Source organism: Thermobia domestica, chromosome 11, assembly GCF_964235325.1.
Source record: "Thermobia domestica chromosome 11, izTheDome1.hap1.1, whole genome shotgun sequence".
Taxonomy (NCBI): domain Eukaryota; kingdom Metazoa; phylum Arthropoda; class Insecta; order Zygentoma; family Lepismatidae; genus Thermobia; species Thermobia domestica.
In genome coordinates, this window is record NC_137464.1 from 127,866,631 (window position 1) to 127,882,184 (window position 15,554).

Consider the following 15,554-nt stretch of genomic DNA (forward strand, 5'->3'; position numbering starts at 1 on the left):
CACGCAAGAGCATGACCCCAATGGCACCTATGGATATCCTATAGCCCCTGAAGAGTGTCCCTGTGTAGGGACCATGGTTCCGGGTTTCCAGGGACCTCTTGTCATAGCTCCCAATGTATTTTAAATTGGACCATTTGCTTTTGCAAATTCAGAACACTTTTATTTGTTTTTCTAGTATTATTTACAACACTAGTCGCTCTTAAAGAATTTCTATGGAAGGGAGACCCTAAGAGGAATCGAACCCGGAGCTTCCACGCCAAAGGCGTGCACACCAATAATTTAATCAGCTCGTAATCTTTAACAGACTGCTTCCATATGAAGCTGAGAGAAATTATATTCCGAAAATATTTAATGTGTGAGTGTACTAAAAATGGAGATTGAACCCGGGATCCCCTATGTGAAAACCCTGAAATTACTTGCTGTTAATGTATTTTATTCTTTCGCGTATTATTTACAATAATACTCCGTGTTAGAAATAGAAAGCTGGATTAGAAGGAGGATTATTGTGCATTTTTTCGTCTGAAAGACGTTGGGATTTTGTGAGGAGTGGAGGAACATTTCATTATTCTATCGTGTTATATATTTTAAATTGGGTCATTTGCTTTTTGCAATTTGTATTTTGAGGGATCGTATCTTTTATTCTCTCGTAATTTAGTCGATGAACAATCTTTGATTGTGATTATGTTAAAAGCTCGCTGGTAAATTTATGTGTAATTGTTTTAAAAAATAGTTGTAAACAGAACGGGAATTGAACCCGGCACTACCAGGATAATCATGTCAACACGAAGTGTTTAACCATGGAGGCGTAGTAGATTGGTAGGGAAGGAGTAGAGGATTGGTATAATTAAAATCTTTATTTATTCATTCATTACTTTGATATATATAACATATTCGAACATTGTGTGAGCGTAGTAACATGCTTCATGCTGGTACATACGAGGGTCGCTACGAAAGTTTTGATATGTGAAATAACTTACATACTTAAAATTAATTTAACACTTAAATTTTCTCAAACTATTCACCATTACACTGTACACACTTTTGCATCCTCGAAAACCACTTTTGGAAGCAGTGTTGCCAGTCTTTTCTTCAAGTGTTGAAAGTTCATTCTCGTAAGCCACTACAGCTTCTTCAGGCCTGCAAAATCTCTTCACACGCATGCGATCTTTGATCCTGGGGAACAGAAAAAATCACACGGGGCCAGGTCAGGGCTATACGGCGGATGAGTTAGTTTGACGTCCGTAGATTCTAAAAACTGAATTGTGATGTTGGCCGAGTGTGCAAACGCGTTGTCATGATGAAGCAGGATTCCATGTAATCCAGTTCTTGGACGACGTTCTCGAAGCTTCTGGAACACTTTTGTTAGGCAAACAGTGATGTACCACTGAGCAGTAACAGTCCTTTGTTCTTCAAGTGAAACAGCTGCAACATGGCTAGATTTGGAGAAGAAAGTTGCAACCATCTTCTTCTCCATTTTCGCGGTCGCTTCACTTTCGTGGGTGGATTTTCGTCTGGAAGACCCAAACTGTAGACTGGCGTTTATTTTCAGGGTCAAATTGATAGATCCAAGTCTCATCACCAGTAACAATGTCAGAGACGCGTCGAGAATTGCCATCATCAAATCTTGCAAGCATTTCTTCACACCATTCCACACGCACGCGCTACTGCTGTTCAGTCAAAGTGTGAGGCACCCAACGAGATGAAACCTTCCTGAGCCGAAGATCATCATGAAGAATTTTTGTTACTGCTGGCGATCCAATGTTCACTGTCCTTGAAAGTTGTTCGAGGATTTTCTCGAATCATTTGTTCCACAGCGGCAATGTTTTCATCTGACACAGCTGTTGCAGGACGTCCATCTCTCTCTTCATCTTTAAGCGATGTCCGGCTTCTTCTGAATTCACCAAACCACCGAAAAACTGTAACACGGGAAGGAGCAAGGTCCCAAAATGCCCCCTGCAAATGGTCAAGGCTTTGTGTCTCGTTCAAACCACTTTTGAAATCGTAAAGGATCATTGCCCGAAAATGTTACCTTTCGAGCTTCATTCTAGACAGCCGAATACTGCTCACATCAACAAACAAGTGAAGACCATACGGCCACGCCGATAAGCGAGGCGAGTTGAAATTTGCTTCGCTTCTTCGCTCTGGATACCACTACCGAACACAATTGTTGGAATTCAAATACTGTGCCACAACAATGTATATCTCAAAACTTTCGTAGTGACCCTCGTATATAGAGGTTGGTCATCACATGTCTTTTGTTGATGATGTTTGGACACTAACAGAGGTTTTCGCTGGCTTTTGGAACACGGATGTATGAGCGGAAGTGAAAGTTGCTGATGTAGGATGTTGACCTTAGTGCTACGTGACATCACAGAATACTACCGACGCATTACCGAACAACTTTGGCGCCGCGGTGAGTAGACATCAGAGAAACCCGCCAACTAATAGAAAACAACTTTGATGACGCGGTGGGTAGACATTATAGAATGTCGTTGACTAATAGAAAAGAAGTTCGGTGGGGTAGGTTTGAGAAAATATTGGCGAAGAATAAAATCAAATTTTACATCACAGAATACCGACAATGTAGTAGCAAAGAACTTTGACATCACGATGAGTACACATTAAAGAATACATGCGGGAATAAAAATAAAAAATGTTTAACATCACAGAATACCAATAGATATTAGAGAATAATGACCTGGAATAGTAAAAATGTGTTTTATATTGTAAAATAACTTATTTGTACTTGAACAACATTAATGTTGGACATAGATTTCCTGTTTGAAAATATGTAAACCATTTATTTGCAAAGGGATGACATTCAAATGATGAGGTGAATAACATTATTGATGAAATGCTGTTGCAAGTAGATGTGAATGAACGGTATGATTACATGAATTGCATTAATGATGAAACATGAATTTCTTTCTGAGAAGATGTGAATGACCAGAACATGATGCTATATTGTTGTTGTTTTAAGAGATCACGTGAATAACATATGCTAGCATGATTTTCCTTATGCCGTATATTTATGAAATTTGGGAAATTGCAAGTTGGCTGTTTTGAGAAATATTTTAAATGTAGTAATAAAGAACCGTTTCAAAAATTCGATTTAAAGTATTACGTGCTATGACGTTGTTGGTAAAATTTTCTTTATATATTGCGTTTTGAAGAGAAGATGAGCATAAAATCGTCATGGAGTCCTTCGACACTCAGGCACAACGAGAAATTGAGCTTTGCAATGAGGTAGATTGGGATTCACCGTTTGATGTTATTGAAGCTCTCAAGAAAAGCTAACCTTTTCAGAGGATTCTCCTCAATCTCCAGATATCATTATAGAGGAGGAAATTATTGATCTAAGGAATGACCCGGTTTCATTCCTACGTCTCAGTAGGATATCGATCATTATTAGCAGTAGATTCAACATTACTAGTATCATCCTGAAATGGCTCGACACAGGCTTTATTTGGTGCATCATCAGCAGTAGAAAAATCATCAAATGGTCCAGCATTTTTGGTTACAACTAGTTACAACTAGTAACAGCAGCACAGGCTTCACATGGTCCAGCATCGGCATCAACACCACCATTAGCTGTAAAAATTCCATCATTGAAATGGACCTTACCGAAAAGATCAGCATCTCTAGACCTATTCTATGAAGGGGAGGAAGAAGAAATTCTTCGCTTATTTGAGGAATTGGATGAATGTAAGACAAATTCACCAGAAGCAAGTGTTTCACCACTGGATTTTGTATATTCATCGTAAAAATATCCACTAGATTTATCAGTGCGGCGCAAAGAAGAAAAAAGTGTGAGTGTGATTGTTCATTGGGGTTTGTAGATGAAAATTGTATTAAAATGTGTGTTAAGGAGTGGAATCCGAATAATGATTTATTATGTGAGGGGTGTGTTTATAGCACCACACGACAAATATTGCACCGCTGTTTTTACGTTGAGAAATTAGAAACTGAGACATGGTGCATTATAGTGAAAGACAGTGTGAGAAACCAGTGTACGAAACATATGTAAAATGTCATTTTAATAAGAAAAATCAGGACATTTTTAACATTGAATATTATAATTTATTAAGAAACCCCGATTATTTAAAAGACTTAGTTGACATTCTATTTGCAAGGGATAAAACATTGATGTGTAATTTTTCGATTTCATGTGTAGCTTATGTTTTGTTTTTGATTGATCTACTTGAATAAATATATACAAATTTTATTTTTGATTTTTATTTAATAAAAAAACTTTTCTTTAATAAATGGTAATATTGGTATTTTACAATTTAATTGGTACGCTTTTTATGGCAGTCCAAAAGTACACTTACAGTGTGAGCCAATAAATATAGCGTTTCGTTCTTTAAAAAAAATGATATTTGATTAATGTTTTTACTATTACTACTTTGAACTATTTCAAAGTTTGATATGTCTTGAAAAATGTTACTACTACTATTACCACTTTGAAATATTTGAAAATGACGTTTTTTGCAGAACTGAATGAATAAATAAAACACAACAAAGTTCTTACGGAATTAAATGAATAAAATTAAAAAAATATTTGACGGATCACACTACGAGAGTTCTGTTAGGAAAGTCGTTTCTCATATACACAGACACAAGTTAAAGTTTTGTTCCAAGAAGTAATGTTTTCAAGTACGATAATGTATACATAAAAAAATAATAAAACAAGAAATATATAAACTGATAAAAATTTTATTTACAAATTTCAATATTATACTCCTTTAAATATTGTTTAATAAAATTAATATTTATAATATTATATGTAAAATTACATGTTGGCCAGTTTAATGCCAAAAGACTTTTACCTCTTTTTATCGCTAACTTACACACATTGTTTCTAATTGATTTACAGAAGTTTTTATTTTCCATTATTATTATTATTATTATTTACAACTTTTAAAAATGCATATTATATTGTAAATCCTTTTGCAAGAATAACTCAGTAATTAACTGAATATTCTCTCTGCTTAACAATATGTTATATAATGCATATGTAAATGTCCAATTATCAATTTCAATATCACAATGTACTCTTGCAAATTCTTCATATAAGTCATCAAAAGTTTGCACATTAGACAAAACACACCGCGTGTTATAGCATACCATATCATAGTCTAAAGGAATGCATTCATGATCATCTAAAATACTACAATTTGTAAAACAACCGTGACATAAAACTTTACGTTGTGGTTTCCATCGGGCAATACATAGTAACACACATTGTTCATCCAGTGAAAAAGAATTGCACTGATATTCGCAATCATCATATGTATTAACGGAAACACACTGATACACTGAGGATTGTTGAAACACATTTTTATTCTGTTCAAGATACGTTTCATTTAAATCAGAATCAGAAATATGATAATCATTAAATGTAATTTCTTGATATGTATAGTTAAATTTGTCTATAAGATATGGTATGATATTTACATCTATATATTTTACATACCGGTACGTTTTCATATACTGTTTTAATATTTGCTCTCTTGTTGATTTTCTAATTAGGAAATTCCACACAGTAGTATTTAATTCTTCATCATTTTCAGTTATACATTTGTGAACACTTTCGTTTTCATTACGAATGGCACATTCTTCACAAAGTAGAGGTTCAGTAAGTTACACAAACATCACTTATTTCATTAGGGGTACATTCACACTTTAGTTCATTGAATATTAAAATCTCATTAGAAATTCTATTTTGAAATACTACCTCCTCTTCAAAAGCTATTTCATATGAATATCTGAAACTTCGTCTAAACACTGCATCCCGCATTAATTCTTGTGTAGTATATATAATTTTACATGTTTCATCTTCAGGAATATCAGGATCATTTGGATGTACAAGAATAATTTCCTTTCGTTTTTCAAGTTCAAAACGTTTTTCACGTGGTGAAATATACTTGGAGATTACACACTTACTTTGAGATAAGGAAATATTGGTTTGAACCTCACCTTTCCTTTGCTTATTATGAAAAGATGAAAATGTTTTTATATGTAAAGCAGTATTTATTTTTTGTTTTGCACCCGCTGAAACACCTGGCTTTTGATTGTACATCTTAACAGTGCACAAAACACTTTATAGCAGTACCACAACCACCCTCATGATTTATAGTCAGAAAACTTGCGCAGAAGATTGCGCGTTATGACATTTATTGCAGCACGGACGTCACTTGTTTTTTCATTGATTATGATAACTTAAGAAACATATTAACTTTATGAGGATTTTATGTAAGGAAATAGGCATTTTATATAGATGTAATAAATTACTATTTACATCTTATGAATATTTAGAAAAACAATAGTTATACATAATTTATGGAAAACACTTTAGTACTTTACTAAGATATACATGTAACAGTAGAGTTGTATTTGTGTTATACAGTGGACGCACTAAGCAATTGCAGAAAATGCAATGTTTTAATATACACGTAGTGTACTCCTGAACTGCACAGAGCACTAAACACTGGATATAGAATACTGCAAATTATTGAGATCGAAGTACTTGGTTCTGAAGAGTGAAAATTCACATAGTCTTTTCCACAACTATGTGAATTCTTTCCTAAAATTGAAACAGGAGGCGTTTGGTTTTCCTCATTCATGATTCATTGAAGAAGAGAAAATCAAATATACTGAGAAATATTATGACCAGGAAGGCATATAGCTAAACGAAAACCCATGGCTTAAGATACATAGCCAAACTATTCGTAAATTTGCTCTACGACAAATGGAGACAAAAGAACGGAAAATCGTTAATTGTTTGACACACCAGAAAAGCTTTACACCTATTTATAGGTATTGTAATACGAACTACATAAGGTGCTAGTTATTGGGGAAAAAAATATTGTTACATACAAAAACGTTGGTAATTTTATTATTTTCAGAACCACAGCTCTTTTTATGCGAAACGAAATAATAATAATAAAGACTTGAGCAATGCTTGTACTTTATGACCAAAAGAATGGTCTATTGCGAGACGAACATTTTCATGTATGTACAACGCTGTGATAAATCTCCACTTACATTAGTCCCCTTACTTAGGTGATCTAACAGATGAAGTTCCAGATGGGTGGGAAGTTTACAACATTTGTGAGATTAATGATAAAAAATTATAGCTCTCGCATAAAAGAAATTGGTACTGGAAAACTAGATTATGTATAAAAGATACAGAACATCACTTTGGATTATAAAACACACGAAGAAATGAATTGTACGTAAGATTGAATTTATCATTGTGTCCAGACCCGAGAGAAAAAGACACATTGACAAGTTAATAACAAAACAAGTAAAGGTGTAATAAAGTTTAAGCACATGATATCTTTACTTAAGTCATTTCAATTATAAGATGAGATCCTAGCGAAAGTACTAGGTGCACTTAGCATGAGCATGTTTTGAGAGTTTCCTGCAAGTTTCTAAGATAATGGTTAGCACATTTAATTTCAAATAGTAGATACAAGATTCTGAAAATATGTATATTATGCGAACAGCTAAAACTCATATAATGTGAACAGCTAAAACTCATATTATGCGAACTTTTAAAACCCAATACATTAAATGGTGAACACTTATGTTTGTATAACTATTGAAATCACTGCCTTAACGATAAACAAACCAGTATATATGACATAACACCCAAAGAAAATATTGAAACCTGAGGTCCTATTCTTGTGTGAGAAAACAGCATCAATTGAAATGAAAATATTTTATTTAAAGGACCCATTATATTAACCTTTTTTAAAGGAAAATGTAAGAATCAAACTGAAGACCTTCTTCAGAACAGTAGAAAACATAATTAATAGTAATCTTTAAAGTACACATTGTAAATCCTCGCAAAGAAAGAGGACCAACATGTGCTACTAGTAAGTAGATTGATCTTACTATTTATTGACAACAGAGTACCATTCCACTAAACAACGTCGTATATTGCCTTCCCAAGATGGCAAGGGCCAATCATCAATATGAACAATTGTACAAATTGAAAAAATAAGCCTGAACGACTATTCAGACAAACGGAAAAAATAAGCACTGACGCAGATGTAAGCATCTAAGAGCAATACGGTTGCACTATTAATGACGTGTAATATTATAATATGAGTACCAAATCATCATATACGAACAAAATATACTGAACCGTGAGTAAAAAAACAAATCCTTATTCTATATGAGAATCCTTACTACAAATTAATTAAGGGCATCTTAACTCTGATGTGTAAACAGAGCTAATGTAAGGATTGTAAGATGGTCACTAAAATACTTGGAATAGGGTTAACAAGATAATCATAATCTTGTCCTTTAATTTTTATTACAAACATATTTGATGACAATGTTATTATTATTAATACTATTTATTCTCCGCCTCCTTAAAATATATATACACACTTATTTCTGTTTCACTATCATAACTTTTTATCAAAATAAAAAATTTGTGCTTTGATCGTATTTAAAAAACTGCATTGGAAGTCTCTATCTTCTATATGTACAATATTTACGCAGCTTCCTCCTTACTAAGACCTGTCCAATATTTTTACAGTGTACACTAATCATTTTACGCACCCCACTATTTAGAAGAAGATTTGTTTAATATTATTGCATTGCACTGCACTGCGCACTAAACTTTTTTAAACAGTTATAACAGTAAAAATCACTTGTTACCAGTTTTACAATGTCAAACACTATAAACATTGAAACATAGTTCTATCAATGGTAGATTTTTTCAATGGTAAAAACACTACATACTTTTAATCACTTTGAGTTTTAATTAGATACAATAGTTTCAAGTAGAAACCTTTTAAAATCCTTTTCTAAGAATATTTTTATCAGTTCCTTAATAAAATCGTCATTTTCAATCGTCTATTCATAAATATTGAAAAATTGTTGTAGCTTCTTAAATGTCTTACCGTGTGTTTTCTGAAACTTACAAAGTTTCATCCTGAATTTGATTATTCTTGATAATACTTATTACATTTGTTTTTTTAATTATCTCTATGGATTCATCATACATTCATGGTTGATAGATTGCTTGTATCCCTTTGAACAACCAGTGCATAGTAACAAACTTCTTTTAGGTTGCCACAAATGGAATGTCTTTATTAAACACTGAATGCTTATTTCATTTTCATTACAATGGCAAATGAACACTGTTTGATTGGACACCTTTTGCTAATACGTACAGAAAAAGCAGACGTAGAAGCAAAACAGTTTTTAATGCTGAATTTTTCCTTTTCTTTTTATTTTTTATTTAGATGTGTATACACGAAGAAATTTCATTAAACAGTAAAATTAGAAACGAGAAATGACTAGAACACACACACTTTCCTCTTTTTAACGAGGGAATTTATATACTTTTTTCCTGACCTCATTACAGCATTGAGCAAGTTTTAGCGGCGCGCTTATATTAAACGAACACTTAAAAACAGGTTTTTCCTGTAACCAATAGATTTCTTTATTTTATGCTCGGTTTTAAAATGTAATCAAATGTTTTGTTTATTAATTTACTTTTTTCTAAAATCTGCCCCCACTAATCATTAAAAAATGCAATTCAAGTACTTGATCATTTGTATTACAGAACTACGAGAAAGTTATACCAGTTTGCCAACCTCATAGGATAGGTATAATTCAAGATTTAGTTTTCTTTTTCTTTTTAAGGTGACACTACTACAAATAAAATTGGTAACATTGTAGCTTTTTAAGAAAATGACTAATGGAAACTGAAAACTGTTAGCAAGAAATCTTTTTTTTTAAATAAGCAGACTTAAATTACAAGAGTTTTTTAATCACTAATGACTTTGCCAGTTGTGAAAAAAAAATTATGGTTTGTTGATTTTCACCAAATCTTTCTTATAACAAGAATAACTAAATCTATGGTTCCTGGAAGTTCATTGCCGCGTTCACAGAAGATTTACAATGACTTCTATCCTTACCCAAGTGGATTCAATTTCTACTCTGGATTCCTATTTCTACGAGATCCATCTTAATACGAGGGTTGGAACTTAAATAGTAGCAACACTGCTGTGGAGACACTATGCAATGAAATGTACTAGTGGCGCTGATAGCGCACGTTGTTGACATACCTACCTAACCTCCGAGAAATAGACTCGCCCGTCGCACGTCACTGGCAGGCGCACAAGCGAGGGAAGCACAGTCACTTGTGAGCGAGCGGTCTAACTTAAAGGTGACATTATGTTTTCGAAACAGGAACAACAGACTTGGATCAAGATTGAATGTCCCAGAGGTCGTACAGCACGACAGTGTCATCAAGGACTTCAAGAGGCGTGTGGGGAATCGGCATTGCCGTACAGAACAGTGACACGGTGGATAAAAGCCTTCAACGAAGGTCGGCAAACTGTGGCAGACATGCATCGGGCAGGTCGTTTTAGCGTCTCTGAAGAAGAAGTGCAAGCTGTTGCCGCGTTGGTGGACAGTGATCGACGCCTGACGATTCGTGAGCTCGCCCTTAGCGCATACGACTGTGCTTCGCATCCTGAAGGAACGCCTGGGCATGCGCAAAATTGCATCACGATGGGTTCCTTTACGTTAGACCGCTCGCTTACAAGTGACTGTGCTTCCCTTGCTTATGCGCCCGCCGGTGACGTGCGACGGGCGAGTCTATTTGCTCGGAGGTCAGGTAGGTATGTCAACAACGTGCGCTATCAGCGCCACTAGTACATTTCATTGCATAGTGTCGCCACTATTTAAGTTTCAACCCTTGTATTGTCATCCCACCTGTTCCCTGGTCTTCCTAATGCTCCATTTTCCCTTTTACCAGTTAAAATTTTGGAAGTGTTCGTACTTTCTTCCATTCTGAATACATGATTTGACCATTTGAGTCTCTTAACTTGGAAATCCTAACGCTGTTTGGTAAACGATATAAATTATGCAGTTTCCACCATTCTCCCTGCATCCAACTTAGCATTTTGTTTTTTCTTCTTGTTTCAGAGTAAACATAGAGGACAACAACAACAGGAATGATTATCACTTTATATATTTTAAGCTTCAAATTATTGAAAATTTACGACATCATCATATTCCGAACTAAATAAAAACATGAATTTAGTGTTTTTAATCAACATTTAATTTTTGATAAACTTCGTAATTTTTCGTAACTATTCTTAAGTCTTCTTAACACTTATTCTCATACTTTTAATCATATTTAAGTTTTCTAATGGTCATTTTCTTACTTTCAGCATAGCTAACTCTTTTTAGTAATTATTTTCCTAGTTTTGACTATCACATATTTTAATAATAATGTTTACTGGTATATCTTAGTCGAACTTTATGGTTATACTGTATATGGTGATACCGCTCACAGATTCACACCAAGTATTCATGCCTTTGCTAAAACCATTTTTCAGGTTCAAATCATTTACAATTGATAAATTTTAAAACTTAAGGACGAAAGTACATTATAAAACTCTTACCTACTTGCTAGTATGTTTCTGTAGGACTGAAAAAAATAAAATTCCTTAAGGTGGCAGATTTACCCACTTTCTCCTATACATGGACCGTTTGGATTCCAAGTGGCGTAACTCCAAGATTAAAATTTTCCAAGAGTAAAATTTGAAGTTCCAGTTCCTATGAACCATTAAACATCTACAGAAGTGAATGAATGCATTGGTACAGTTTTTAATTTTTTGGAGTTAGGCCACTTGACATCCAAGCGGTCCACATACAGTAATGGAATAATTAAAAAGTAGACCTAATCAATAGTATATTAACAGTGGACTGTCCAGTTAATTAAGAGTATTATGTCATTTGCAGATGAGCCTGTTCCTTATGAATGCAAATACGCTGATTGTTCGTTTCTTCATGCCAACTCTTGTTACGAGCATGAGCTGATCGCTGAATGCTGTTGTGGTGCCCCAGTTCTTGTATAGATGACAATAACAGGTAGGATTATATTACATGACATTTACAATAGACACTAAATGACTGCTGTACAAAATTATGTAGATCTTTACGAATAGTACATAACATTGGTTCCTACACAGCAAAAAATGAGGTGTTGAAACAACACAAATTGACTACCACTTTAGCGTGTTACTTGTATGTCAATTCAACACCAAGCACATCGCCTTCAGAGAATATCAGAAATACATCGTTAGGGTGCACCGACATTGCGCAAATTTTCCCACGCTTATCTGTTGACACAGATAAAGCCTTAATGAGCAGGCAACAAAATTGGAAATTGCGAAAAAAATCTTGTGCAACGTTGCCATCATTACCATAAGTATATCGACTAATAAAAACAGTCACCAAAATGCAAGTCGTTTTAACAAAAAAAAAATACAAAGTAATGGATAACAATAGCATTTTCAGTCATCTATATTATATGTGTGCAATGGCGTCGTTAGAGAGGGTGACTGGGGAATGTGTCCCAGTCATTCATTTTCCGTATCATATCTAACTGTAAGATTAAAACTGTAAGAATATAGTTATTGAAAGCAAATAGTTTTGAAATACTGTAAGGAAAACAAACATATATAAAATAAACAATATATATAAATATTTCTAGAAGTTCTCTTGAAATATCGTGAACAGACGTTCGACCAATCAGAAATAAAGATTTGTCTATATCTTCCAGTTTTGGCCAATCAGAAACAAGCACTTGTATACATATTTCAGGTGTGTCTACCACATATCTTAATAACTATCCTTTCACCTTTCTATAAATGATACTTAGATTTGCATTTGCGTCTTAGTTGTTCTTAGGTGCTGTGAGAAACATTTGTTATATATTACCTAGGTATTATCGTATAAATTGTTACAAGAATGAGTGGTCAGTGTATTAGAGATAAATAGGGCCCCTTGGCAAGAAAGCTCGCCCCCTTGAGTGATGCAGCAACTTATATCTACGTGTACCTCCTACATGCAGTTAGAATTCTAAAGCAGCATGTCGAATGTTGTGTCTCATGAAAATCATTTACGTTGATTTTGAAACAGCTGCTCACGAAGCCATCAAGAATGTGTTTCCAAATTGTGACATTCGTGGCTGCAGATTCCATTTGGGACAAACATGGTGGCGGAGGATTCAAGCCGACAATGATCTGCGACAAGCATATATGGATCCAAAATCTGAACTAGGTATTATTGATATTATTATGGTCTATTATTCTTTATTATTAATTTAATAATACCATGTGGACTTTGTTTTGTTATATATTAATACAGAATACAGTTGAAAATAGAATCTTATTCTGTTTGACTGAAGAATCTTAATTCAGTCACCATTCTTAAAAGCAAATAAACTGCTGTTCTAATAATGTACGAAATGAAGAAATTATAAAGCCAACAGTAAGATCCATCAATTTCACTACTTTCCCAATGCTTGCTTATTCTAACAAATTATTATTATTATTATTATTATTATTATTATTATTATTATTATTATTATTATTATTATTATTATTATTGCTTTTCTTACAGGTTCATGGATAAAGGCATTTTTTGGGTTGCCATATTTACCATTAAATTTCAAGCATTCAAACTGTAAAATGAAATTTTCTGTAAATAAGTATGTTGCTTTGTAAATATTAGAATGCAATAAAATATATCTCATAAAGGAATAGCTTTATACATTTCATTTCGATGCAAAATTTCACACAATTCCTTAAATCCTGTTGTTGGCAACGTCGCGGCGGAAATTTGCGCAATTTCAGCACTTTCTGCTCCTCGTTAATAAGACATAAATTACTTAGATTATCAACGATCTAATCTTTAGAAAAATTTGCGCAATGTCGTTGCACCGCATCGTTACTGGCTGTGAGTATTTGCATTGTTTTTTATTCTTTGGCATAAGCAAAGCTTTGCGAAATATATTTCGAATTTATGGCAAGTAACTAATAACATTTTATCTTTCCTGTAATCGTTCATAATAATATTGTTGTAAACAGGGTCGTACTGCAACCCAGGGGCCCACCAGGAAGTACTTTCTAGGGCTCATGCACATGTATGTACTGCTCCCTCCCCCAACATGTACGTAGGCCTACTGTGTATCGGCAGTACACACAACTCAAAGCAAATATATAGTATATTGTACTTATTGCACACATGCTAAGACCATGGACCCACAAAGGAAAGGACTTCTTTCACGAACCACACAGTCCGTAGGTAAATTCTTTTAAAGTAAGGTACGAATGAATGAATTTTATTTATTTCTTTTAAGTAATTTTGGCGGAACAGAAAGAAAACTGACTTAAATTTGCATCTGCACAGGGCCCCTGCGTTTTAAAATGCATAATTTATACAGCTACTTACCTACAACATAGCGATTGCTTCTGTGATTTTCCTGTAAAGACATGAATATTTTTCTATTTTTCAGAAAAAAATGCATTGAGTTTTCATTTTTTGCTCCAGGATTCCGTGACCAAGAGGGCCCCAAAAGTTTTAAAAATTACTGAAAACACTTTCACCGTAAAAGCTTAAAAAATATGACATGATTTTTTCCTATATAATTCATGAGCGCTTTTGAACATGTTGAGAGAGAGACCATCATAAAAGTTTTTGATAAGCCCTCGTATTTTTCCGCTTCAAGGCTTCCAATGATCTTAATCTGGCCCTGTATATTCTCTATATGGAAAATAATAGTGCTGTAAAATATAAATTATTTACTTTCAATTTATGGCCATATTTGAAATTTCAATTTAGTTAAATAATTCAATATTAGCAAAATTATAAATCAAGAAATCAGGAACCTTTCAAGAGTTGAATTACAAAAAATGTGAAAGGTTGTTTCCGCAACATCATGGGCTAGAAATACTGGTCTTGTATTAGCTGACTGTATCGCCGGTACTCGAAGTGTTATCGTCCTCCGTTATGTTACTCCCGTATGCAAGGAGTGCGTGACGTGTGCCTTTTTGTACCAAATTTCACAATAGTAAATCCCCACGTTAAGCGGGTTTGCATATCGAGGCTCCTAACTATGAAAACATTTACGATCACTCCAACCTCAATCATTTCACAGATTAAATTTGTTGCATATAAGTTATTAGGACGTAAAATTGAATGTAGTTTATACGAAAAAGACCTTTATGCAAGACCTGTAACGCCCAAATATTCACCACAAACTTATAGTGGTATCGACATAAACAAACAAACAAAAAAAAAAAAAAAAAAAAAAAAAGTGTGGAGCAGGAAACTACTTTACACAAAAGTCTAAAGAAGCTCAGTGAAGACGTACGAACTGATCGAGCGGTTTGGGTCAATAGTCTATCAATCCTAAGTTTATGTGTTCAAACCCTGTAGGAAGTATTGCTTTCGTTTTCTTTTTCCTTAAAAGTGTGTTCCTATTTTCATCAGAGGACTGAAAACATTTCTTTCAATAAATCTTTGGCAACGACTTTTCTCTCAAATTCGATTAGAAGGGAACATTATATGAATTGCAAATCTAAAATCCAAAACTGAAAACAAAATATTAAGTATGTTCAATATTTCATTATTATCCTTTGATTTGTAATGAAAAACTAATTATAAGCATTGATGATTTCAGAAGATTCTCCCCGGGTAATGGTCAATATATGAATGAGAGGAAATTC

At 33.9% G+C, this 15,554-nt stretch overlaps 1 protein-coding gene across 1 annotated transcript in view; it reads left to right on the top strand.

Moving 5' to 3' along the window:
* LOC145664436 (uncharacterized) overlaps nucleotides 1-15,554 on the top strand; it is a 169,899-nt gene that overhangs the window by 114,558 nt on the left and 39,787 nt on the right. Inside the window, exon 3 of the mRNA XM_081731118.1 lies at nucleotides 11,782-11,910. Within this exon, the coding sequence (XP_081587244.1) occupies nucleotides 11,782-11,897 (116 nt within the window). The 3' untranslated portion in view covers nucleotides 11,898-11,910. The remainder of the gene's footprint in view (nucleotides 1-11,781; nucleotides 11,911-15,554) is intronic.